This window comes from Molossus molossus, unplaced genomic scaffold (genome assembly GCF_014108415.1).
Source record: "Molossus molossus isolate mMolMol1 unplaced genomic scaffold, mMolMol1.p scaffold_m16_p_9, whole genome shotgun sequence".
In the NCBI taxonomy this organism is placed as follows: Eukaryota; Metazoa; Chordata; class Mammalia; order Chiroptera; family Molossidae; genus Molossus; species Molossus molossus.
This window is the reverse complement of record NW_023425403.1, coordinates 97,395,842-97,422,329: the sequence shown is the minus strand read 5'-3', so window position 1 is coordinate 97,422,329 and position 26,488 is coordinate 97,395,842. Positions and strand designations below refer to the sequence as shown.

The 26,488-nt window shown below is 46.6% G+C and overlaps 1 protein-coding gene across 2 annotated transcripts in view; it reads left to right on the top strand.

Moving 5' to 3' along the window:
• Positions 1–18,394, top strand: part of ATP7B (ATPase copper transporting beta) — a 52,375-nt gene extending 33,981 nt beyond the window's left edge. The window contains exons 8-19 of one of the 2 annotated variants that reach the window (XM_036249759.1): positions 2,027–2,154; positions 2,268–2,422; positions 2,886–3,020; positions 5,961–6,155; positions 8,129–8,311; positions 9,660–9,825; positions 11,505–11,648; positions 12,729–12,871; positions 14,795–14,998; positions 15,095–15,212; positions 16,307–16,409; positions 17,733–18,394. In XM_036249759.1, coding sequence (XP_036105652.1) covers positions 2,027–2,154; positions 2,268–2,422; positions 2,886–3,020; positions 5,961–6,155; positions 8,129–8,311; positions 9,660–9,825; positions 11,505–11,648; positions 12,729–12,871; positions 14,795–14,998; positions 15,095–15,212; positions 16,307–16,409; positions 17,733–18,012 — 1,954 coding nt within the window. In that variant the 3' untranslated portion in view covers positions 18,013–18,394. The remainder of the gene's footprint in view (positions 1–2,026; positions 2,155–2,267; positions 2,423–2,885; positions 3,021–5,960; positions 6,156–8,128; positions 8,312–9,659; positions 9,826–11,504; positions 11,649–12,728; positions 12,872–14,794; positions 14,999–15,094; positions 15,213–16,306; positions 16,410–17,732) is intronic. The other variant, XM_036249758.1, reaches the window with a different exon arrangement.
• Positions 18,395–26,488: the final 8,094 nt, after the last annotated feature.

The following is a 26,488-nucleotide window of genomic DNA, read 5'->3' as shown; positions in this document are numbered from 1 at the left end:
AGACCTTTGTTCCTTTGGTGAGCCCTTCCCGGGGGCAGCATGCAGTCTCCATACCTGGGACTCCAGCAACCTGGCTCACACTGGTAGCCCCGCCCTGGTGACTCCCTGAGGCCCCACCCCGCCCCACCCAACTTTCCAGCCCACCCAAGCTGTTGCCACTTGCTTAACCATAGGATTGGCCGGTCTTGGATCCTGCTTCAGGTTTTTCCTAAATTCTTTCAAACAAGCAGCATCTGGTCTCAGCGAGCCCTATACCTCTCATTAAGTAATACACTGAAACAAACACAAGGAGGCAGCCAAAATGAGGAGACAAAGAAACAGGTCCCAAATGAAAAAACAGAACAAAACCCTAATAAAAGAACTAAGCAAAATGGAGATAAGCAACCTAACAGATACTGAGTTCAAAATACTGCTTATAAGGATGCTCAATGAACTTAGTGAGAACCTTAGTGAACTTAGGGAGGGCCTCAAGAGCATAAAAAAGGACCAGTTAGAAATCATGGATACATAGTTAGAATTGAAGGAAGCATTAACTGAAATAAAGAATAATTTACACAGCTTCAATAATAGAGTACATAAATCTAAGGAGCAAACCATCAATTTGGAATATAAGGAAGCAAAAAATGCCCAATCAGAACAGCAAAAAGAAAAAAGAATCCAACAAAATGAGTATGGTGTAAGGAGCCTCTGGGACAACTTCAAGCGTGCCAACATTCGCATCTTGGGGGTGCCAGAAGGAGAAGAGAGAGAACAAGAAATCGAAAACCTGTTTGAAACAATAATGGCAGAAAACTTCCCTAACTTGGTGAAGGAAACAGACATACAAGTCCAGGAAGCACAGAGAGTCCCAAACAAGATGAACCCCAAGAGGCCCACACCAAGACACATCATCATCAAAATGCAAAAGGTTCAAGACAAAGAGAAAATCTTAAAAGCAGCAAGAGAAAGGCAGCTAGTTACCTACAAGGGAGTTCCCATAATGCTGTCAGCTGATTTCTCAAAAGAAACTTTGCAGGCCAGAAGGGAGTGGCAAGAAATATTCAGAGTGATGAAAAGCAAGAACCTACAACCAAAATCACTCTATCCTGCAAAGCTGTCATTTAGAATCGATGGCCAGCCCTGGCCGGTTTGGCTCAGCGGTTAAAGCATCGGCCTGCAGTCCTGAGAGACCCGGGTTTGGTTCCCGCTAAGGGCATGTACCTCGGTTGCAGTTTGTCCCTGGCTCTGGTCAGTCGTGCGGGTGGCAGCCACTCGATGTGTCCCTTTCACATCGATGTTTCTCTCTCTCTCTCTGTTCCTCTCTCTCCCTCCCACTCTACCTGAACAAAAAATGGAAAAGTGTCCTCAGGTGAGGATAAAAAAAAAGAATCGATGGCCATATAAAAACTTTCCCAGACAAGAAAAAGTTAAAGGAGTTCATCACTACCAAACCGTTATTATATGAAATGATGAAGGGTCTTTTTGAAGAAAAAGATAAAATGTATGAACAAACAAAATGGCAATGAATACATATCTATCAACAATAGAATCTACAAACAAAATGAATAGGTAGAACAGAAACATTCTCATAGATACAGAGAACATTTTGTTGGTTGCCAGTTGGGAGGGGGTTTGAGGGAATGGGTGAAAAATGTGAAGGGATTAAGAAGTACAAATTCATTGCTAGACTGACAAACCTCAAAGGGAAAGGGGTTAGGGGGGTGGGAAGAAATAAACCAAAGAACTTACATGCATAACCAATGGACACAGACAATAGTGTGGGAAAAGGTGGGAAGGGGGCGGGAGTGGGGAGGATGGGGGTCAATGAGGGAAAAATGTGGAACATTTGTAATACATTTTACATCCAACAATAAAGATTTGAAAAAAAAAAAGAGAGAGAAAAAAATAATGAATACTGCTGCTCAGTGTAAAGCAAGTATAATGTAATCGATCCAACAGTTCTCCTAGAACCTGGCCTGGATGACAGACCACGAGGGTGAGCTCCAGTGAGTGGCCATGAGTGTAACTTGAATGGCATTTGTTGCAGAGAGGATCAAGTACCCATGGAGCTGGTGCAGCGGGGTGATGTCATCAAGGTTGTGCCAGGGGGAAAGTTCCCAGTGGATGGGAAAGTCCTAGAAGGCAATACCATGGCCGACGAGTCCCTCATCACAGGTTTGGTCTCTTGTTTTACGTTCCCTTTGGGTGGGTATCAGTGCAGTTGCAGGTCCCATGAATGTTGAATGGGGCTTAGTGGATGACAGTTGGTCTCTGTCCTCCCCCTCTAGGAGAAGCCATGCCAGTCACTAAGAAACCAGGAAGCACAGTAATTGCTGGGTCTATAAATGCACATGGCTCTGTGCTGGTTAATGCCACCCACGTGGGCAACGACACCACTTTGGCTCAGATTGTGAAACTGGTGGAAGAGGCTCAGATGTCAAAGGTAATGAAAAAATGTAAAGAACAGTATCACTTCTGCTTCCTTATTTTAGAAATCATCCCAAGAGTTCCATAGAATCAGGGAGATATCATTGAGTGAGGAGCCATGAGGGAGCTGAGAATCCCAGTCCTTGTCCATTCTTATTCGTTGTTGTTAATCCTCACCCGAGGACATTTTTCCATTGATAATAGTTTTTTTTAGAGAGCATGGAAGGGAGGGAGGGAAACGGGAGATAGAGAAACATCAATGTGAGAGAGACACATTGATTGGTTGCTTCCTGCATGCACCCCAACCAGGGCCAGGATCGAACCTACAACCCAGGTATGTGCCCTTGACTGGGAATCAAACCCTTCAGTGTGCTGGCCAGTGCTCTAACCACCAGCCTGGACTCCTTGTCCATTTATGTGGTGTTTTCATTGCTTTGTAGATTGTAATTTCCTGTGATCTTGGTGTTTTATTTTCATAGGCACCCATTCAGCAACTGGCTGACCGGTTTAGTGGATACTTTGTCCCATTTATCATCATCATTTCAACTTTGACGTTGGTGGTATGGATTATAATCGGTTTTATCGATTTTGGTGTTGTTCAGAAATACTTTCCTGTAAGTTGAATGCTATTAGCCATATGGTTGTTGCGTTTGATATAATCTATTGTCATTAACCCTATTCTTTCATGTCTTAGATTCAGTGGGCTTTAATTACTTGTTATATTTTATTTGCTTGCTTTACTTATTGACAGCAAAATCTTCACCATGGTAGGAAATTGGTCACTTTACTTTTGCAGGATTTTATTAAAGATGGTCTTTGCTTCCTAGTTAGATAATTTCAGACACTAGTTGGCTCTCAGTACAGTGCCGCAGGCATTTACATTATGTGGTATTGCCCATTCTGGGAGTTATGGGGCACATACCATAGAAGATGGGTGACTTTGGATTTTGATGACATGCATGATAATGTTAATTAACAAATTTTATTTATTTTTTACTTTTTTTTTTTTAGCAAGAGAGGAAGGGAGAGAGAGAGAAAAACATCAATGTGAGAGAGAAACATCGTTTAGCTGCTCCCTGCGCACCCACTACTGGGGATCAAGCCTGCAACCCCAGGCATGTTCCCTGACCAGGAATTGAACCGGGACCTCTCAGTTCATGGGACAATGGTCAGTCGACTGAGCCACACCAGCCAGGCTATTTAACAAATTTTTAAAAATACTAATTTTGGCTGTCTATGTCCATAAATACCACTTTAATGATGCAGCTTCCCAAAAAATACTAATGTCTTTTTAGAAAATATTTATTAAACATTATATATGAGGTAATGTAATACTATACATTTTTGAATTTAAAAAGTGGATGAAGAATACTATCATAAGAAATATAGTTTTATTAAACTTTTAAAAAGGAGGAAAATAGCCCTGGCCGGTTTGGCTCAGCGGTTGGAGCGTCGACCTGCGGTACAGAGAGACCCGGGTTCGGTTCCCACTAAGGGCACGTACCTCGGTTGCAGTTTGTCCCTGGCCCTGGTTGGTCGTGCGGGTGGCAGCCACTCGATGTGTTCCTTCACATCGATGTTTCTCTCTCTCTCTCTGTTCCTCTCTCTCCCTCCCGCTCTATCTGAACAAAAAATGAAAAAAAAAAAAAAAAAAAAATGTCCTCTGGTGAGGATAAAAAGGTGGAAAATAACTTTTAAAAAAACCAAAAACTTTTCTGCTTCAGGAATTAGAACTTAGCAATTCTCCATCAGCAGTGCTTTCTGTCAGCATAGGGACATTTGGCCATGTGCGGAGACACTTTGGTCGTCGTGACTGGGGAGCGGTTGCTGCCAGCACTCGATGGTGCACAGGCCGGCCCCACAGCAAAGGATTGTCCGGCCCCAAATGGCAGCAGTGCTGAGGTTGAGAAACCCTGATATTCATTGAAAAGCTAATGGCTCACTTAGAGTAGTATTTGATAACTGCCCAGTGAGTAGAACAGTGTTTTACCTTATTTCTCAAAAATATCTTATACTTAGCCCAGTGTAATGTGTATTTTACCTTAAGAGCCACAGAATAAGAAACTGTAACTATGGAATGGATTATACTTAAAAACAAATTTTTTTTACCCATAATTAAAGGCATATCGTGTTCTTGGGGTACATGTCATTCACTAAGATGTCATTTTCTCTCTCATTTTCTGTCATAAAATGAAAAATGTCCAAGTTACATACTTTCTGACATCTAAGGAGATCTCATGTTTTTAAGAGTAAACCTATGACTGTACTCCTAGAAGGTGCCACTGGCTACTGTGGCACTGACTGTCTACAGTGGCTGCTTTTGTGGGAGAGCAGCTCACTGGTATGTGGCTGTGGGAAAACTCAGTCCTAAACAAGTTGAATATGTGGCTTTCTGCTGTTCCCTGCCTTTCTGTCTTACTTCGGCTTCTTTTGTTTTATCTGCAATATCAGGGAGGATGCTGGCAACTGAGGTACTGCATGTTCCTTTAAGATACTGTTATCCCCATGCTACATAAAATCATTGTAGGGACAGGGTTCACCAACCTCTAGAAGTCCACCCAATCCCATCACAGTGCCAGGTTTTACTTTGTTACGAATTACTGTGTTTGTTCTGACCAGTTTGCGGTTAGAGCATCGGCCTGCGGTCTAGAGAGACCTGGTTCGGTTTCCGCTAAGGGCACGTACCTCGGTTGCAGTTTGTCCCCGGCCCTGGTTGGGTCGTGTGGATGGCAGCCACTCAATGTGTCCCTTTCATGTCAATGTTTCTCTCTCTCTCCCTCCCTCTCTCTCTCTCTCTCTTTCTCTCTTTCTCTATCTCTGTCCGTCTCTCTCTCTTCCTCTCTATCTGAACAAAAAAATGGAAAAATGTCCTCGGGTAAGTATAAAAAAAAAAAAAGAATTACTGTGTTCTTGTTTTTATTTTTTTCTTTATTAATTTTTAGAGAGGAAAGGAGAGGGAGAGAGAGAAACATCAATGAGAGAGAACATTGACTGGCCGCCTCCTGCATGGTCTCCACTGGGGATTGGGCCCAGAACCTGGGCATGTGCCCTAACTAGGAATCGAACCAGCAACCTCAACAAGTGAGCCACACCGGCCAAGCTTGTTTTTGTTTTTAAACACACACATCATTTTGCCTCTAAGAATTGCATTATGTCTTAAACAGCATGTCCCTCTACCTAAGTCCAACTGTTTCTATGAAAATTAAGTGACCCTTTGATACTATATCTTATTTTAGAATCCTGCCTTTCAAAAAAATATATATGTCAGTGGAAGCTAAGGAGATTGTGGTCTGTATCCTTGGTTTAGAAAACATGCTTTTTATTGTAATTAAGTGACTATAGTATCTCCCGAATGAACTCCAGAGACACCAGCCATTTTAAAAATAAACCAAGAAATATCAAGATGTCAGAATGCAAATAATATCAGTATGTGTCACCATACCTGGAAAGGCGACCCATACTTTGTTTTGGATTTACAAAGGCAACAACAACACTGATTAGTATTCTGTGTGATGTCTCATCTCACTCTCCACCTGCCTCTTGCCTCTTTTCAGACCCCCAACAAGCACATCTCCCGGGCAGAGGTGATCATCCGCTTTGCGTTCCAGACGTCCATCACAGTGCTGTGCATTGCCTGCCCCTGCTCGCTGGGCTTGGCCACACCCACGGCGGTCATGGTGGGCACTGGCGTGGCTGCCCAGAACGGCATCCTCATCAAGGGGGGCAAGCCTCTGGAGATGGCGCACAAGGTCGGCCCGCACTGCAGTGCTCCTGGCTGTCCTTTGGGAATCTTGGCTGGGATGATTTTGTAGCTGTTTACTATATGATTTTTTTTTTAAACTTAGAGGTCTAGTGAAAATGGCATCTGTTTAAATTTCTATTGAGAGATAAACTTGAAAGAGGCCTGAGGGACAGCACTGTTAAGTAGAACAGGAAGCCGGGACTGACGGAATGATAGCAGCAACAGCAGCCGACAGAATTAAACATCTCATAAATATTAGTTGTTTCGATCTAATCAACAACTCTGAGGTTGTGCCTATTATTCAGATGAGGGGCTGCAGCAGGAGGAGGCACAGTAACTTACCCAAGGCCTGCGGCTATGAAATGGCAGAGCCAGGATTCATACCTGGAGAAGAGGACCAACTGTGCCCTCTGTGGTCAGCAGTGGCGTCCTGTGACCTTGGGGAGTGGAATAATGGGCAACAGTGTATGAAGAATCTTTCTTTGGCCAAACATACTGATCCTTAACCTTCCATTGATCGACTCAGTATTTGTTGATCGTTTACTACGTGAGGTCTTTGGTTGGCCCTGGCTTGGTCTTTGGCTATCAAGGACAGGGAAAGTCAAGTATGGAGTAAGCCAACAACAAATGCTGCGAGGCAGGGTGAGAGGCCGTAGGCCGGTGTAACAGGCCCAACTTGGACTGGACTGGGCATGGGTAGTGGTGCAGGTGGCCAGGGAAGGAAATACAAAAGGTTAATCTGAGGCTTAGCAGCTGAGCAAGAGTTAGCCAGAAAATGGAGGTTGGGAAGAATGTTCTGGCAGCTGGAGAAGCATATGGAAAGGACCTGGGGAGAAAGGGTTGGGAGGGGGTGTTATACTGCTGTGTCTTAGACTCGAAGACAACTTTTCTCACCATGGTATCCCCGGTGTCTTGCCCGGTGCCTGGCACATTGAAAACACTCAACAGTTATTTGCTGAGTAATAAATGAGGACCTGAAAGAAAACCATGGAGGGAGAGAGAAACTGATAGGAGATCAGGCTGCTGAGGGAGAAAGGGGGGGGAGAGGGCCTTGAAGGACCTGGGAGGTTCATTAAAGGGTTAGGAACTTAACCCGAAGAACAAGAAGGAGCCGTGGAAGGGTGTGAAGTGCCTTTGTGATGTGACTGGGTTACTTGTCGGGAAGATCTGGCTACAGAGGGAAGGATGGACTAAAAGGAAGCAAGAATTCTCGGGGGAAGACTAGTTGATAGTGCTGACGAGGCCCGCACGGAGCAGCAGAAACAAAAAGCCCATCTGTTATTTGCTACATAAGGGAGAACCGTGCTTGTGGGACAGTCTGAACAGCAAGCAGATGACTTTACTGGGGTTTGAGGAAGCCTGAGTCCAGGCATTGTTGGCCTCCAGCTATAGAAAAGCAGGTACCAGTGTGGCTGTTGCCAACTGGCTGAGCCCACCACGGGGACTGGTGCAAAGCTGCCACTGACCCGGTGGGACAAGTTTCAAAACTGGCTCCAGTGGTTCATTGTTATTGTGGCCAAGAAACACTCCCTTCCTTGAAGTTGGAGTGCGAGAGCTTTATTCTCAGTAGGCTTTTGCACTTATGCAGGCCAGAGAAAACCACGATGGACTCAGAGCCAGCAGGAGGGAGACAGGCCGACTCCCAGAGCCCTGGCTCCTGGTCTCACAAGGGGAAGCATCTGCAGTGTTACTGTCCCGGGGACAGCGACGTGGCCCTCTTGTTAAGTCAGTGAGAGTTTCTAGCTCAGCCTGGTTAAGGTTAAACCATGGTGGGGATTTTTTTGACTGGGCAGAGAGGGAAACAGTTTTTGCAGGGGGTGTGGTTGAACCTTGGCATTGAGTGCAGACAATTATGCCTGGAGTATGAAGGAGTCGTTACCTGCTTCAGGGAGTTTGAGTCAAGTTCTGCCTCAAGACTGTGGATTTTAAAGTCCCTTCCCTTTGTGTTTGTGGTGACTGAGATGTGATTGTTTTTGGCAGATTAAGACTGTGATGTTTGACAAAACGGGCACCATTACCCATGGGGTCCCCAAAGTCATGAGGGTCCTCTTGCTCGTGGACACGGCCACACTGCCCCTCAGGAAGGTTCTTGCTGTGGTGGGGACTGCGGAGGCCAGCAGCGAGCACCCCTTGGCTGTGGCTGTCACCAAATACTGCAAAGAGGTACGGAGACCTGGGTGTTGCTCGTCCTCTCACTCCTCCTCCGCGCCTCTTACCGTGAGGCTGGAACCTCCGAGCTCCGTCCTCCCAACGGGCTTTCTTCCCAGCTGCCTTCAAGGAGGCCTTGGTTTGTGGAGTCTGGAAAACCACGGAGCAGGCCCCCGGAGCAGTGGAGATGTGGCTGGCACATAGTTGGTCCTTTGTCACGTTTCCAGATTATCACAAAAGCAGCTCAGTGTTAACAGTCATTCACTGAGCATCTGTGCTTGGGACAACCAGTAAGGTGGGAACTGCCTCTGGGAGCTGCTCGCTGGTCGGGTGGGGAAGACAGATGGTGTATGAATCCAGTCCTTTATGAGCACTTAGTGCAAAGGGACACAAAACTGAATGAGGTCTTGGGTGAGGGAGGGAGAAATCCACTCAGCTGGGACATCGGAAATGGAGAGGAACCAGCAGAATCGAGCTGAACACCCAGTGGGTTCTCAGCACAGTTAGCAGGGAAGCATTTGTCTTTTGATCTTTCCAAATGAAGGGTCCTATTTAATTTTCTGTTTTCAGTCTGAATATAGAAGCAGAATGTGCCAGAATATTGCCCAGAAAAATGTAAACAGTCTGAGCAAATGCAGTTACCAGTAAATGTCGAGGGTGACATGAATTCCTTGAAAAAGTTGACAACTCTCCCTGGACAAGGAACCTGCAGGAATCTCACTTTGTGTTTCTACTCTTCATGTAGGGTCAGGCAGACCAGCAATTCACCTTGCACCTTCCTGATGTTTCAGGAAGGTTCTGTGCAGCCTCAGTCCCCCTTCCTTTGCTGTGTGTTTAAACCCACATGAAAATAGCACCTCACTTCTTCCTCCGGCCACATCCCTCCTTCCAGGGTCTGTCCATGGGCTGTTCTCTTTTCACAGTCTCAGAAGAACTTTGTTACCACTTGCCTTTTTCATCGTTTAAATGAAATTGCTTGCAGCATAAAAATAATACCTTTCTTATCTTTGGCACCTTTACACTACCCTATCCTTAATTTGAGATGTTTGATGTGAATTGCCTTTCTCCTTTCTAGTCTGAAACCTGCAAGTATCATGATGCATCCACCTAAGGAGAGAGTGTAGGCCATTTTATTTTGTTCAATTTAATGATTATAATGTCTGTGACAGAGAGAGAAAAGGAATTGCTGAGTTGATCAGCGTCTTCACCTTTTCCTACAGTTCTACTTCCCATCCCTCTTTTCCCTCAATTTCTGGGTGGGGCTGCTCTCTCACCCTCACCCCCCTCTCTGTCCGGCCTCCCTCTCACCTCCTCCTGTCTCTGTTTTCTGGTTCCTCTTCCTGCTCCCTCCTTCCCTTCTCAGGAACTTGGAACAGAGGCCCTGGGATACTGCATGGACTTCCAGGCTGTGCCAGGCTGTGGAATTGGCTGTAAAGTTAGCAGCGTGGAAGGCGTCCTGGCCCATAGCAAGCACCTGAGCGAACGGGCCACTCACCTGAGTGGGGTTGGCAGTGTCCCTGTACAAACAGGTATATCCCTAGCCTTTGTCTCTGCCACTCGGCCTGCAGGATTGGGTCCGGCCGGGTCAGGTGGCAGCGTGCCAAACCACAGAGCACCATGCCAGGCACGCCGCCTGATTCCCCCGCTGTGGAGAAAAGCGGCTCAGGGCAGGTGCACGGCACGCCTCCCTCCCCAGCAAAGCCTGAAGTTGCTCTTGTGTTCTGTGTTACTGCAAACCTTGATGCTAATGGCAGACAGAGTAGTCTGTTACGTGAATCTATAGAGTATTTCATAATTTTGAGTCTCCTCTTTCTTATCCCAAGTTAGCCTTGCTTGTAAGCTACAAAGTAGACAGATTCCTGGGAATTCTACTTGGTTCTTCCTAAACAGGAGCCTCCCACTGGTAGAACTCCGATGGGAAGCTCCACAGACAAGAGCTGGCAGCAGTCAGGGAACGCCGATGGGGTGGCCTGTCCACGCCAAGGAGAAGCACTGCTTTTGAATAATGGCCTTTCTTATTCTAAGGATAGGTTGGTAACCATCAGTGTAAGAGTGTGGAAACACACCACCCTCAAACCAAAGAAAACAAAAAATGGTGTCGAGTGTTTTAAGTATGTTGGTTGGTAGTTGAGTCTTTTATTTGTTGTTAATCCTCACCTGAGGGAGGGAGAAGAGGAGAGAGAGAGACTAACCAACATTGATGTGAGAGAGACACAATCAATTGGTTGCCTCCTGCATGCGTCCTGTCTTGGGCCAGTCATCAAACCTGCAACCCAAGTACCTGCCCTTGACTGGGAATTGAACTTGCGACCCTTTGGTGCGTGGGCCGGCGCTCTAACCACTGAGCAACACTGGCCAGGGCAGGTGAGTCTTAATGTAGATTTTACTGTTAGAAGCCATCTACCACCTTCTAGCAATTTAAAGCCAGAGGATGACCTTTCCATTTAATGTCCAGGGACTGGTTTGTACAGTGATGCCTAAGTTACTGACACACAGAGGTGACAGGTGAAAGACTCACCTGGCCTTTTAGGAGATATAGCTTTAAAACATTTCATAGAAGTAGGTGGGTTTTTCGCTGGCTCACCTCGGTTCGTCTCTACCACGCAGTGATGACTAGGCAGCACTTGCATTTGGTTCTGGAGAAGGAACTACCTGAGAAAGCAGCAACAGATTCTTCTAAGGCAGTGGTGGAGAACCGTCCTTCTGCCAAGGCCATTTGGATATTTATGACATCATCCTCAGGCCATACAAAATTATCAACTTAAAAACTAGCCTGCTGTATTTGGTCAGACCCTGAATGAACTCACCCCTAATGCGATGGCTGGAGCTGCTGCTCTGTGGTGAGGCCGTGACGCAGCTGGTGTTGGTTTCATGGGCCTCATGCGGCCCACAGGCCATGCGTTCCTGCCGTCCCTCCTCTAGAGGCAAATAGGGACACCACATAACACTCCATGTGTTTGTAACATTTTCACACATAGAAAATGCATCTTTTAATGCCCCATTTTAATTCATACCCACATGCTCTACACCTTAATTATACTTTTTCCCCTGGTTCCTTAAGATGGTGTTCTGAGAGGCCTTTACTAGTTTATAATTTCTCAGAATGGTTAAATGGGACATTTTGCTGTTAAAAGAATTCGTTCGTTTTTAGTAATTTCTCACAATGAAATTGTTCTATTTGGGAATAACCACAAACTCTTTTGAACAGATGTAGCCCCCGAGACGTTCTCTGTGCTGATTGGAAACCGAGAATGGATGAGGCGCAACGGCCTGGACGTCCCCAGCGCCGTCAGCGAGGCCATGGCGGAGCACGAGATGAGAGGCCAGACGGCCGTGCTCGCGGCCATTGACGGTATCCGCTGCCACCCTGCCTTCCGCTCGCACACGCCACACTTCCTGGAGATGTCAGGCAAAAACAAATTTCACCTTAAAAAAAACTGCCTTTCCATTAATTCTAGTTCTACTTTGTACAAGATTGAGTTGCCATCTTTCTCCCGTCATGCTCAGCCCGCGGCCTTTCCCGGGCTCTTTCTTCCTCTTTACCCAGAGCCAGCTCCGCTCCGGCACCGTCTCCTTGCACTGGGGTTCTGTCCCCCTCGGGGTTTGCTGCTGGCCCGCGGGCAGCGTGGAGCTCCCCTTCCTCACTGCCGGCGAGCTGCCCGAGGTGGCGCGGCCTCTCGGGACAGTGCGTCCAGTGCCCGGCTGTGCTTGGGCTGCGCCTCTCAGACAGAATAGAATCACACTTTGTCAGTGGTGCTCTGCTCACAGAAGTAAAACTACAGAAAGTAAGAAATAATTGATGCCCTCTTCCCATTCTGTCTTTTTGTTCTCCTCCTCCCACTGCCCCTCGCTCAGCAGAGCAGGTGGGTTTAATCGAAGCAGTCCTGCCCTTCACACACCACTCCCTCCCTCTGCGCCCACCACGCCTCACCTCGAAGGCCTTCCTGCTTCAGTCTGCGAAAGGTCCGCTCAAAAAACATTCTGTGCAAGCGACTTTTGTCCTGAGAGAAAAAGGAAGTATTGATTTCTTGCTGTTTGGACATTCATCACTTCCTAAGTAGCATTTGTTATATTTGTCATATTTCAAGAGCTCGTGTGTTTTGAGTTATGAACCAGATACTCTGCAAAGTAATAGATGTGCCTTGCAGAAAATTTGGAAAATTCTGAGCACGTAAAGAAGAAGATGGAGCCAGTCGTTATTTACTACACCTGAGGGCCGCTGTTGACGTTTGGAAAGTCCTTCCAGACTTTATGCATCTGCAAATGCACATACATTTTAAAAAGTGGAATTGAACATACTGTGTTCTATAATTGGGTGCTTTGTTTTTTGCATGTCACATGATACTGTGGAAACGGCTCCCACTGACGAAGTGCGCTCTGCCCCGGGCCTCCCAGAGCCTGCCGGTGCGCACTCACTGTGGTGTTTCCTCAGGGGTGCTCTGTGGGATGGTCGCCATCGCAGACGCTGTCAAGCAGGAAGCCGCCCTGGCTGTGCACACGCTCAGGAGCATGGGTGTGGATGTGGTTCTGATCACGGGGGACAATCGCAAGACAGCCAGAGCCATTGCCACCCAGGTATGGGCTGGTGCCGCTTCCTTTTTTCAAATTAAAGAGACTTTAAGCTCATAGCAGCAGTTTGAGAAAAAAACTCGATGCCAGTACATCCAGTACTCAGTTTTCCTTCTCTGCTTTCCCCTGCTGGGTACTTTCCCTCTGTGTGCTAACTGCTCAGCACCATGCAACATCCCACTGGGGACCCCCAAGCTACCTGCCACAGCAGAGTCCCCACCCCCGGGGGCCTGGGAGCTGTCATTCATGTAGGACTGGCTATGGTCCTGGAAAAGCAATTCCATCATTCTCCATTTCCCAATCTTTGCAATGAACAAAAAAATCATGGCTTGAGGGCTGACATAAACAACTTTGTAGTGTTTATGTTGAAGGAATGTTTTGCCAGCTCAACTCTTCCCCCTCATGTGCACCACATAACTGATTGCTCCGGGCAGTTCCCCGCAACACCCGAGAACATTTTTGCATTTATCTTCAGAGAGAGAGAGGGAGGAAGAGAAAGAGAAAAACATCGACGTGAGAGAGATACATCAAGGGGCTGGGGACAAACTGTAACCCAGGTACATGCCCTTAGAAGGAACTGAACCCGGGACTCTCCTGTCCACAGGTCGATGCTCTAACTGCTGAGCCAAACTGGCCAGGGCAAGTTATATGGTTTTTTAAAAAAAATGTAGGTTTTTTTTATTTTTTAGAGAGGAAAGGGGAGAGAGAGAGAGAGAGAAATGTTGATCGGCTGCCTCCTGCACGCCCCCTACTGTGAATCAAACCCACAACCAGGTCATGTGCCCTGACCTGGAATTGAACCAGAACCTCTCAGTCCATGGAACAACGCTCAGTCCACTGAGCCACACTGGCTGGACTAACATTGTAAGCTTTGAAAATGAATTACTCCTTATGAGGGAAGCAACAGTATCTCTCTTTCCTGGGCATTTTGCACAATAGACTTGCTGAGTCACCCCTCTTCCTGCTTAGAAGTTGTTCACCCCTTCAGCAGGCACTTATTAAGCACCATCCATGTGGCAACAGGCTACAGAGAGGAGTGAAGAGGGCACCTGCCCTATGTGGAGGGTGGACCAGCAACCACCTGTAAACTGAGTGCTTGGTGCCTCAGCAGAAGAGGGCACAGGGCGCCGCCAACATCCTCCAGCCCGGCGGGGCCAGGTGCCTTCCCAGGGGGAGGAAGCTGGAGTCGAGAGCGGGTAGGATGAGGGGAAGCAAGCTGACTTTCCCAGGACTAAGCAGGCAACATGAGCACTGCCGAGGGTACAAAGTAGCTGCCAGTTGGGAGAGAGCAGGGAGCTGAATTGGGCCACCAGGCAGGGAGCTGGAGATGAGCAGAGGTCTGTGGGGACCTCGGGAGGCAGACCAAGGAATTTAGATACTAAGAAAACAGGTCCTCTGGAGGACTTGAAGCAGGAGAGAAAAATTGCCCTGGCCAGTTTGGCTCAAGGGCACATAGCTGGGTTGCAGGTTCAGTCTCCAGCCTTGGTTGGGGTTGTGTGGGAGGCAACCAATCAATGTGTCTTGCTCACATCAGTGTTTTTCCCTCTCTCCCTCTCCCTCCTTCCCTTCCACTCTCTCTAAAGATCAATGGAAAACTATCCTTGGGTGAAGATTAACAATAATGAAAAAGACCCAATAATTGTTGTTTAGGAAAGAACTGGGATAGCATATGGAGAACAGAGTCGGGAGGCGGGACGTGGGCAGTGAGGTCCCGAACCACCGCCTGGCCTTGGGATGGGCTCGGGATACGTTTGCCACATGACCTGGAACTTGTGGGGCTACAGGACTGCGTCGTTGACAGGACCTGCAGGCCGAGGTGGAGGTTGGGCAGGATGACTCTTGGGTTTCTGCTCCTGTTCCTGTCCTTTGCCAGTGCTGGGTGTTGTCATGTGTTTGTTTACTTTCTGACTGCTGCTTTCCTCCTTTTAGGTTGGCATCCACAAAGTCTTTGCAGAGGTGCTGCCTTCTCACAAGGTGGCCAAGGTCCAGGAGCTCCAGAAGGAAGGGAGGAAAGTCGCCATGGTGGGAGACGGGATTAACGACTCCCCAGCCTTGGCCCAGGCCGACATCGGCATCGCCATCGGGACAGGCACAGATGTCGCCATTGAGGCGGCTGATGTGGTTCTCATCAGAGTGAGCTTGCAGTGTCTCCTCCTCCCCGTGTCCAGGCAGTGGGAGTGGGCGGGCCGGGGGCAGGGCCCCTGACTCACCGGTGTTCCCCTGCTGCAGAATGACTTGCTGGATGTGGTTGCTGCCATCCACCTCTCCAAGAGGACTGTCTGGAGAGTGCGGCTCAACTTGGTGTTGGCGCTGATCTATAACCTGGTTGGGATCCCCATCGCAGCAGGTGAGGTGGCTGTCACCCGGGGACCTTCCACTCCCGCTCTCTGCCCGCCTGGTTCTTGCCGACCTTCATGAGCAGCCCGCCGTACTGGCTGGCCAGCCAGAAGCATTTTAGAGAGTTGATTTTATTATGTTCTCTGCTTACTGAATCTCTAAAAGTAAATGAGAAACTGCAGAGATAACCCAAACTTTCATTTACTCTGGTCCTCTTTGAAAAGTTGCCAAGTTGCTTGACTATTTATTACGGCCCTACTTTCTGAACCATTTATTACACATACAGTCTGAAAACTCAGCATCATTAACAATTATGGGACACTTGCTACATGCTAGGCACCACGATTGTTTTAGAACCTTAACTTAATGTTCATCCTTCCCAAGATGTACCTTGTCGCACAGAAATACTCATGGAAAGAGATTTTCTCTGCTTTGTAGCTCTTCTCTTCTCCGTTTGATACTGTGTTATCACATAGGAAAAAATTCCAACAATCTTACAAGGAGAGGCTTCTACATAGGCTAAAACCTAAAGTTTTCAAACTTCAGATCCCCTGTCGTGTCTGAGAGGTTAACAGTGACTCACATTACGATGAGCATGTCCACCTCAGCTGCTGTGCCAGGTGCGCCAGCCAGGTGTACCTTCTGCTTCCAGAGCTGGCCCAGGTGCTGGTTCCCTACTGTGTCTGTGCCCTGCCACAGACCTCTGCCCAGACGTGGACGGAGTCTTCTGGCTCCGTGCTGGGCCTAGCTCTCGTTGCCCTTTGAAAAGGTGCTTTGAGCCCTTGCAGGAAGACAGCCCATGTAGACAGGTCTGTGGTCATAGCGTGTTCACACAGTCCCCACAGTGCCTCAGGACAGCTGGCTCCCCTGGCCTGCTCCCCTGAATGTCCCCTTGAAACTGAAACTGGACAGACCCAGGAAGGTCAGGGCAGAGTGGAGACCCCAGTCCCCTTGACAGCCACCCCCCTCGGGCCCCGAGACAGCCTGCCTCAGGCCTACGGGCATGTGGTCAGAATGCGGCTGCTGAGCTATGCCTGTCACTGCATGTGGGCCCTCTCCTCGCTCTCCTCGGCTGCACTGTGAGTGTTGTCCCCCTCTTGGCAGGTGTCTTCATGCCCTTTGGCATCGTGCTGCAGCCATGGATGGGCTCGGCAGCCATGGCAGCCTCCTCTGTGTCTGTGGTTCTCTCGTCGCTGCAGCTCAAGTGGTGAGTCCCCGTGCGGCGGGAGCGCGGGCTACAGGCGAGGCGTTATTTGCCCGGCCCTCGCGTTCTGCACGCGCAAGGCAGATTTGGGCTGGCTGGTGCGCCTCCTGGGCCAGCAGTGGTTGTGTGCTCTCACAGTCCTGATTCCCCAAGGCAGAGACCGAAGGGACCGCCCTGAGTGGAGCCAAGTGTGTATAGTATAGTGATTTCTTAGCACCATGATCAGATAATCTACCACTTAACACCCATCACGGGCTGAGCTGTTCTAGTTATTCTGCTCAAGGGCTGCTTCTGTAAATACGGACACGTGCCACTTAACAAGGGGCGTACTCAGAGATGTGTCATTAGGCCATTTTGTCTTGCAACCGTCACAGGCCCACTTGCACAAACCGGAGTGTCTAGGCTGCCGCGCACCTCGGCCAGGTGCAGAGCGCCCCGGGCGGATCCAAGCACTGGGGGAAAGGTGTGGCCAGAGGCTCAGTGGCGGGATGTCTGCGGTTGCTTCCAGTGTAGGATGGCCTGGTGTTTCATGGCACTCTTTTTTTGTTGTTGTTTTTTAATATGTTTTTATTGACTTTTTCAAGTGAGAGAGGAAGGGGGAGAGAGAAAGAAACATCAGTATGAGAGAGACACATCAGTGGGCCGCCTCCTGCATGCCGTCCACTGGGGATCAAGCCTGCAACCTGGCCATGTGCCCTGACGGGGAATCGAACCCGGACCTCTCAGTCCGTGGGACGATGCTCAGTCCACTGAGCCCCACTGACTGGGCACAAACTGTTTTTTAATAAGTAGAAAGAATACACTATAAAATAATAAAAAGTACAGTATAGAAAATACATAAACCATTAACAGAATTGTTTGTCATCGTTATCAAGTATCATGTTCTGTAACTGTTCTGCATTTTATACGACTGGCAGAGTCACCACAGACACGCGAGGATGTGTGTGTTAGTGTCACCGTGGCTGCGACGTGTCTGGGTGACAGGAATTTTTTAGCTCCACTACAATCTTATAGGACCCCCATCATATACGCGGTCCCTTGTTGACTGAACATTAAATGTCATTATGTGGCCCATGACTGTATGTAGGTATGGCATCCCTGTGTTCAAAAATTTTTCTTTTTTAAAATAGATATTTATTTACTTATGCTTTCATTGAACACAAATTAATGACAGCCTGCATGCTAGGCATTTGCCTAGGAAGTTCACCAGAACCCTGGGAGTTTGATGCTGCATGTTATTGAAAGACCTGGACAAGTGGGACCTTCATCAGGCTCAAACGCCTGTGTCCAGAATGGTTCAAATGCCCTTGTATTCTTGCTTTGCAGCTATAAGAAGCCTGACCTGGAGAGGTACGAGGCCCAGGCCCAGGCCCAGGGCCGCATGAAGCCCCTGACCGCATCCCAGGTCAGTGTGCACATCGGCATGGATGACCGGTGGCGGGACTCCCCCAGGGCCACACCCTGGGACCAGGTCAGCTACATCAGCCAGGTGTCGATGTCCTCCCTGAAGTCCGACATCCTGTCTCGGCACAGCACCACAGCTGATGACAGCGGGGACAAGTGGTCTCTGCTCCTGAATGACAGGGACGAGGAGCAGCGCATCTGAAAGCTCCGGACTGGTGCAGACCACGGGCCGTCTCCTGGCTGGTCCGCAGCTCTGGCCCCACAGGTGCAGCACTGACAGCCGGCTGCAGGGTGGGTGAAGCCTTGGGAACGTCCACTTCCTGGACCTTCTAGTTCATTCCACCCTGCCTGGACCCCACAGGCACAGGGTGAGGCCTTACCACGCTGTTGGCGTCGACTTGTTGGAAACCTTGCTGGCCTCTAGCAGAGGGAGGAGCCAGCCCTCCTCACAGACCTGCTTTTTTTAGTGTTTGGGATGACTCCTTGTGAAATGAGGAAAATCTCACCAGGACCAAAAACTTAGCTGAGCCTTTCCCTGGAACTAGTGAAAAACCTAGAATGCACGTAAAACCTCAGTGTCGTCCTCTTTTTTGCAACGCCCACAAGCATCATGCCTAAAACCACAGTTTACCTCCAGTGCACCCTTGGGTTTCTGCTGGTACAATCTCTGCCTTTTCTGTCCTTGACCCTGGGGGTGGCACCCTCATCATCTTTCAGGGTCCCTGCTGCAGCCCTGAGGCACTTCCCCAAGTGCAGGCGCCCATGGGAGCAGCTGCCTGACGCAGAGCTTGCGGGCTTCTCCTCGGGTTCGGGCGTCCACTCTTGCTGCCGAGCCGCTTCTCCGTTGTGCCCAGCTGGAGTGAGGGTCTCAGAGCCCGAGCCTTGAGAAGTCCAGCTTCCTGTGGGGTGCAGATGCTTGGGCCCCGGAGAGGCCTGTGGTGCTTGAAGCAGGTGTCCCGTGGGGGAGGCTTGTGCGTGCAGGAGCCTCCCACATGGCTCCAGGGGCTTCGGTCAGTCTGCTGTGTGACTGTCACTTCGTGGAGTTCGGCGTAGTTCCGTGTCGGTGGTGCCCGGTGTTGTGCAACCCGAGCAAGCAGGGATTCCCAAACTACAGGAAACCCAGCTCTTCTCCACGAGCTGCTCCACGAGCTGCTGCTGCAGGAAAGCGGTGGCCACAACTTCCCTAAGAAAGCCCTTTGTACTCTTCAGTGGCTCTTTGTGGTTGCATGACATTGGAGGGGCAGGAATGTGGCTAGTTTTAGACTTTGGACTTGCTATTGATCAACAGACCACATGGGAATAGACTGGTAGAGTCGTAACTGCAGAATAGGCAGAGCAAAGCTTATTCCAGATTCTAAGGTGAATCCCTTTTCACACATACAAAGTAATTTTATTTATTGAGAATCAGTTATTTTTCCAAGGCAACGTAAGCACTTTCTATAAATTAACTCTAATTCTCCTAGCAAACCAACAAAGTAGATATTTGTTCACCTTTCACAGGCAGGACAACAGGCTCAGAGAGGGACAGAATCCTGCCCAGGGTCACACAGCCAGTATTCATGCCAGAACAAGGGTCTGAGTCCATGTCTGCTGGCTCGGAAGTCCTTTCTTTATCTCTGCTTCACCTTGAATATTTTCCTTGATAAGAATAAACAAGAGCCCTAGCCAGTTTGGCTCAGCGGTTAGAGTGTCAGCCCGCGGACCAATGAGTCTCAGGTTCGATTCCAGTCAAGGGCATGTACCTAGGTTGCGGTTCGTCCCCGGCCCTGGTCAGGTCGTGCAGGAGGCAACCAGTCGATGTGGCTCTATCACATCCATGTTTCTCTCTCTACCTCCCTCTCACTCTATCTAGTGATAAGCAGGAAATTATCCTCAGGTGAGGAATTAAAAAAAAAGGATAAACAAGAAAAGGCCCTTGCTCCTGGAAGAATAAATCTGCCAGGTGATATAGTTATTGTATCAGCTTGTAATGAAATTTGACCCAAGGTCATCTCGCCTTCTTGTGGATGGTTTGTTTTTATTTTTGCATACAACTTAGTTTTTGCTGAGTCTTATCCTCTGAAACTCAAGTGCAGGGTTTTGTGGTGTCTTTATTATTTCCAATCTTCCTTTTCCCTCCTAGCCCCTCCTACCCAGTTGTCTTTATTCCTGGCTGCACTTGGGGAATGTTTCTTGTTTTCTAACTAGGCTAATCATTCTCTAAAGACTAATTCATTTTTTCAGAAAGCTTTTAGGACCATAAATATCATGTTTATATAGACACAAAAATATTTATATAATTGTGCAGAAAATAATCTTTTCTGATGTTCAAAGTGTAAGAATTTTTTTTTTGTCAGATAAGAACAGTTCTCACTTCAAAAACTTTTTTTTTTTTTTTCCCCCCCCCTCCACCCTGTCCCCGGCTTAGTTGTCCATGTCCATTGGTCATACATACATGCATATAAGTTCTGTGGTTTATCTCTTCCCACCCCCCCACCCCCCATCCCCTCTTCTGAGGGATGTCAGTCTGTACCCTACTTCCATGTGTCTGGGTCTACTGTATTCCTCAGACTGTTATGTTCATTATATTCCGTATATAAGTGAGATCATGTGGTATTTGTCTTTTTCTGCTTGGCTTCTTTCACTTAGGATAATACTTTCCAGGTCCCTCCATGTCGTCTCAAAGGATAAGAGATCTTTCTGTCTTACCGCTGCATAGTATTCCATTGTGTATATGTACCACAGCTTTTTGATCCATTCGTCTACTGGTGGACACTTGGGCTGTTTCCAGATCTTAGCTATTGTAAATAGTGCTGCTATGAACATGGGGGTACATATATTCTTCCTGATTGGTGTTTCAGGCTTCTTAGGGTATATTCCCAGCAGTGGGATCACTGGGTCGAATGGAAGTTCAATTTTTAATTTTTTGAGGTAGCACCATATTGTTTTCCACAGCGGCTGCACCAGTCTGCATTCCCACCAGCAGTGTATTAGAGTCCCCTTTTCTCCACACCCTCGCCAACACTTGTTGTTTGATGATTTGTTGATGGCGGCCATTCTGACAGGTGTGAGGTGATACCTCATTGTTGTTTTAATTTGCATCTCTCTGATGATTAGTGATGTTGAGCATTTCTTCATATGTCTCTTGGCCATTTGTATGTCCTGTTTGGAGAGGTGTCTATTCAGCTCCTCTGCCCATTTTTTAATTGGGTTCTTTGTCTTCCTTTTGTGGAGTTGTATGAGCACTCTGTATATACTGGAAATTAACCCCTTATCTGATACATCATTGGCAATGATGTTCTCCCATACACTGGGTTGCCTTTCCATTTTGATGATTGTTTCTTTTGCTGTGCAGAAGCTTTTTAGTTTGATGTAGTCCCATGTGTTCATTTTGTCCTTTATTTCTGTTGCCTTAGGTGATGTATCAGTGAAAATTCCGCTCTGTATGATGTCCGAAATTTTGTTGCCTACATTTTCTTCTAGAATTTTTATGGATTCACGGGTCACATTTAAGTCTTTTATCCATTTCGAGTTTATTTTTGTGTATGGTGTAAGTTGATGGTCTAGTTTCATTTTTTTGCATGTAGCTGTCCAATTTTCCCAACACCATTTATTAAAGAGGCTGTCTTTACTCCACTGTATGCTCTTGCCACCTTTGTCAAATATTAATTGAGCGTATTGCCTTGGGTCCATTTCTGGGTTTTCAGTTCTGTTCCACTGGTCTATATGCCTGTTCTTGTGCCAGTACCAGGCTGTTTTGGTTACAGTCGCTTTGTAGTATAACCTGATATCTGGTATTGTGATCCCTCCAACTTTGTTCTTCTTTTTCAAGATTGCTGTGGCTATTCGGGGTCTTTTTTGGTTCCATATGAACTTTTGAAGTATTTGTTCTAGTTCTATGAAATATGTCGTTGGTATTTTGATGGGGATTGCATTGAATCTATAGATTGCTTTGGGTAGTATGGACATTTTAATTATGTTAATTCTTCCAATCCATGAACAAGGTATGTGCTTCCACATTTTTATATCTTCCTCTATTTCTTTTTTCAATGACCTGTAGTTTTCTGCAAATAGGTCTTTTACTTCTTTGGTTAAGTTTATTCCTAGGTATCGTAATTTTTTTGGAGCGATGGTAAATGGGATTGTTTTTTCAGTTTCTCTTTCTGTGAGTTCATCATTGATGTACAAGAATGCCGTCGATTTCTTGACGTTAATTTTGTATCCTGCTACTTTGCCAAATTCAATTATTAAGTCTAATAGGTTTTTGATGGAGTCTTTAGGGTTTTCTATGTACAATATCATGTCATCTGCAAATAATGACAGTTTTACTTCCTCCTTTCCAATTTGGATCCCTTTTATTTTTTCTTCATGTCTGATTGCTGTGGCTAAGACTTCCAGTACAATGTTAAATAAGAGTGGCGAAAGTGGACATCCCTGTCTTGTTCCTGTTCTTAATGGAAATGTTTTTAGTTTCTGTCCATTGAGTATGATGTTGGCTGTAGGTCTTTCATATATGGCCTTTATTATGTTGAGATATGATCCCTCTATTCCTACATTGCTGAGCGTTTTTATCAGAAATGGATGCTGGATTTTGTCGAATGCTTTTTCAGCATCTATTGATATGATCATGTGGTTTTTATTCTTCATTTTGTTTATGTGGTGTATCACGTTTATTGATTTGCGAATATTGTACCAGCCTTGCATCCCTGGAATGAATCCCACTTGGTCATGGTGAATAATTTTTTTGATGTATTTCTGGATCCGATTTGCTAGTATTTTGTTCAGGATTTTGGCGTCTATGTTCATCAGGGATATTGGCCTGTAGTTTTCTTTCTTCGTAGTGTCTTTTTCGGGTTTTGGAATTAGAATTATGCTGGCCTCATAGAACGTGTTTGGAAGTCTTCCTTCTTCTTGAATTTTTTGAAATAGTTTGAGGAGAATGGGTGTTAGTTCTTTTTTGAATGTTCGGTAAAACTCCCCCGTGAAACCATCTGGGCCTGGGCTTTTGTTTGCTGGGAGAGTCTTGATTACCTCTTCAATTTCCTTAGTTGTTATTGGTCTGTTCAAGTTTTCTATCTCTTCCGGGAATAGTTTTGGGAGACTGTGTGTTTCTAGAAATTTGTCCATTTCGCTGAGATTGTCGAATTTGTTGCCATATAGTTGTTCATAGTAGTTGTTAACGATCTTTTGTATTTCCGTGGTGTTGGTTGTTACTTCTCCTCTTTCATTTCTGATTTTGTGTATTTGGGTTCTCTCTCTTTGTTTCTTGGTGAGTCTAGCTAAGGGTCCATCTATCTTGTTTATCTTTTCGAAAAACCAGCTCTTTGTTTCATTGATCCTTTGAATTGTTTTTTTGGTCTCTATGTCATTTATTTCTGCTCTGATCTTTACTATTTCCTTCCTTCTACTTGCTCTGGGGTTTTCTTTTTGTTTGCTTTCTAACTCTTTAAGTTGTGAGGTTAGACAGTCAATTAGAAATTTTTCTTGTTTTTTGAGGTAGGCCTGTAGTGCTATGAACTTCCCTCTCAGAACTGCTTTCGCTGCATCCCATAGATTTTGTGTTGTTGTGTGTTCATTTTCATTGGTTTCCAGGAAGTTTTTAATTTCTTCCTTGATCTCCTCCGTGACCCATTCATTGTTTAATAACATGCTATTTAGCCTCCATGTGTTGAAATGTCTTTGCATGTTCTTTGTGCAATTGATTTCTAGTTTCATGCCATTGTGATCTGAGAAGATGCTTGATATGATTTCAATCTTCTTGAACTTGTAGAGATTTAGTTTGTGTCCTATCATGTGGTCTATCTTTGAGAATGTCCCATGTGCACTTGAGAAGAATGTGTATTCTGTAGTTTTGGGGTGTAATTCTCTGTAGATATCTATTAAATCCATTTGGTCTAGTGCTTCATTTAGAGACTCTGTTTCCTTGCTAATTTTTTGCCTAGAGGATCTATCCAGTGCTGTCAACGGGGTGTTGAAGTCCCCTGCTATGATTGTATTGTTGTCGATTTCTCCTTGGAAGTCCTCCAGAAGATTTTTAATATATTTTGGTGCTCCTATATTGGGTGCATATATGTTTATCAAGGTTATATCTTCCTGTTGGATAGATCCTTTCAATATTATGTAGTGGCCGTCTTTGTCTCTAGTTATGGTCTTCATTTTGAAATCTATTTTATCAGATATGAGAATTGCTACCCCAGCTTTTTTTTGCTTTCCATTTGCTTGGAAAATTTTTTTCCATCCCTTCACTTTCAACCTATGTGAGTCTTTTGTTCAGAGGTGGGTCTCTTGTAAACAACATATAGATGAGTCATGCTTTCTTATCCAATCAGCTACTCTGTGTCTCTTTATGGGAGCATTCAATCCATTTACGTTTAAGGTGATTATTGATATGTACTTATTTATTGCCATTTTTGTTTAGTGTGGTTTTATTTTTCTTCCCATTTCTACTGCTAATTACAGCAGTCCTTTTAACATTTCTTGCAGTGCTGGTTTGGTGCTAATGTATTCCCTTAGCCTTTTTTTGTCTGGGAAGCTCTTTATTTGATCTTCCATTTTGAATGATAGCCTTGCTGGGTAGAGTAGTCTTGGATTCAGATTCTTGTTTTTCATGACTTTGATTACTTCATGCCATTCTCTTCTGGCCTGTAGTGTTTCTTATGAGAAGTCAGCTGAGAGCCTTATGGGGTTCCCTTTGTAGGTAACCTGTTGCTTATCTCTTGCTGCTTTTAGGATTCTCTCTTTGTCTTTAATTTGTGGCATTTTAATTACTATGTGTCTTGGTGTGGGCCTGTTTGGGTTCTTCTTACTTGGGACTCTCTGTGCTTCTTGAACTTGAATGCCTTCTTCCTTCACCAAATTAGGGAAGTTTTCTCTCACTATTTTTTTGAATATATTCTCTATCCCTTGCTCATTTTCTTCTTCTTCGGGGACTCCTATGATGCGAATATTATTACGTTTCCAGTTGTCCCATAGTTCTCTTAAGCTGTCTTCCTGTTTTTTAATAGTTTTTTCCTTTTGTTTTTCTGATTGGTTGATTTTTTCTACCCTGTCTTCTAATTCACTGATCCGGTCCTCAGCTTCCCCTACTCTGCTTTTTAAACCTTCCAATGTGTTTTTCATTTCGGATATGTCATTTTTTATCTCTTCTTGTTGGTTTTTAATTTCCATTTGGCTTATTTTCAGTGTCTCTATGTCCTTACTCATGCTGTTCAGCTTCCTCAAGATCATGGCTCTGAATTCTAGCTCTGTTAACATGCCTAATTGCTCCACATTGATCTCATCTTCTGTGGAGGTGTCTTGCTCTTTCATTTGGCTTCTGTTTCTGTGTTTCACCATTTTAGCTATCACTGTGGGCTTTGGAGCCTGTCAAGTTCTCCCTGTGGGTGTTGGTGTTCTGCTGTTTGTGGCTCCCTCTCCTGTGTTTAGATGAGTGAGGGAGGACCCGCGTTGAACACCACTGTCAAGTCTTACTTTCCTGGTTAAAGTTGCCAGCCCAGGAAACGTACTGTTATCCTCTAGCTTTTTGCCTGGAGGCTAGCAGTCTAGGTTAATTGATGAGTTTTGGGTTGTCAGTTGATTGAAAAACTCCCTCTGGTGCTCAGCCAAGGGGCTTTCACAAGGGTGGGGCAGATGCTGGTCGTTAGTGAGCCTCAATTAACACTTCAATGGCCCACAGGGTGGGGTTGGATCTCCGAGGGAGGGGCTGCTGCCTCTCCCCAGAGCCCTGGGAAGGAGCAGTGTGGCCACCGTCCTGAGTGGCTGCACTCAGCCAAAGCTCTGAGCGCCCTCCAAACCCCGAGTGTCCCGACACAGTTCCAGTCCAGTCTGCCCTCCCTCCGCCGGAGCCCAAGGTGAGTGGCTGTGGCTGTTTCAGCCTCTGTCCCGGCTGCGCTGTGGGGCCGCCTGGGAGTGTAACCCGCGGGCGCCGCTTATAGCTAAGGCCGCTGCCGAGCTGCCGACCGTGGGCTCCCAGCCCCGTCTCGCGCCTTCGCAAGCCTACCGGGATGGAGTCAGTGTCCCTCGTTGTATGGTCCTCCAAGCTGCTTTTCTGTTGGTTTTTCCCGTCGATTTGTCTGTGTTATAGTTGTAATTCCAGTTTGGTTCTGGGAGACGGTCTGTGTAGCTCCGTTCACTCCGCTGCCATTTTTCGGTTCTCTCTCAAAAACTTTTCATGGCATAGTAGAATAAGGTTTCTTTTCGTTCATCAATAAATCTGCTTCGGGCTGGCCCTGAGAAGCGAGGCAGGGCCCACACGCACCGTCTCCAGTGAGAACTGCACGGGGCTGGCTTTGCTCTGGTGCCTTTCGGGGCGCAGATGGGGTGCTAACAGTGGAGGCCTTCGAGGGGGCTGGAGCCCTGTGTTCAGTCACCCCCAGCACTGTGTGAGCACCTCTCCCGAATGCCGGCCTCAGTGGTGTGTGGGGAGAACTCTGAAGGGTCACCCGTGTCCGGTGTCTGTCCCACTGGGCCGGGCAGCCCAGATTACCCTCCAGATGCACTTCTCTGGGTGAGGGTGGTTGTCTACAAAGGCTGTGGGTTGATCTCACTTCAGGAAGGGATTAGAGTTCTTTAGAAAATAGATGCTTTCTAAAACTTGAGCAAATTTTCTTGATATGATTGCACATGTAACAGAATAAATCATAACATCTGTCTGTTCTTAATAAGTTTTCTGTCTTTAAGACTTGAGTGAAGAATTATGA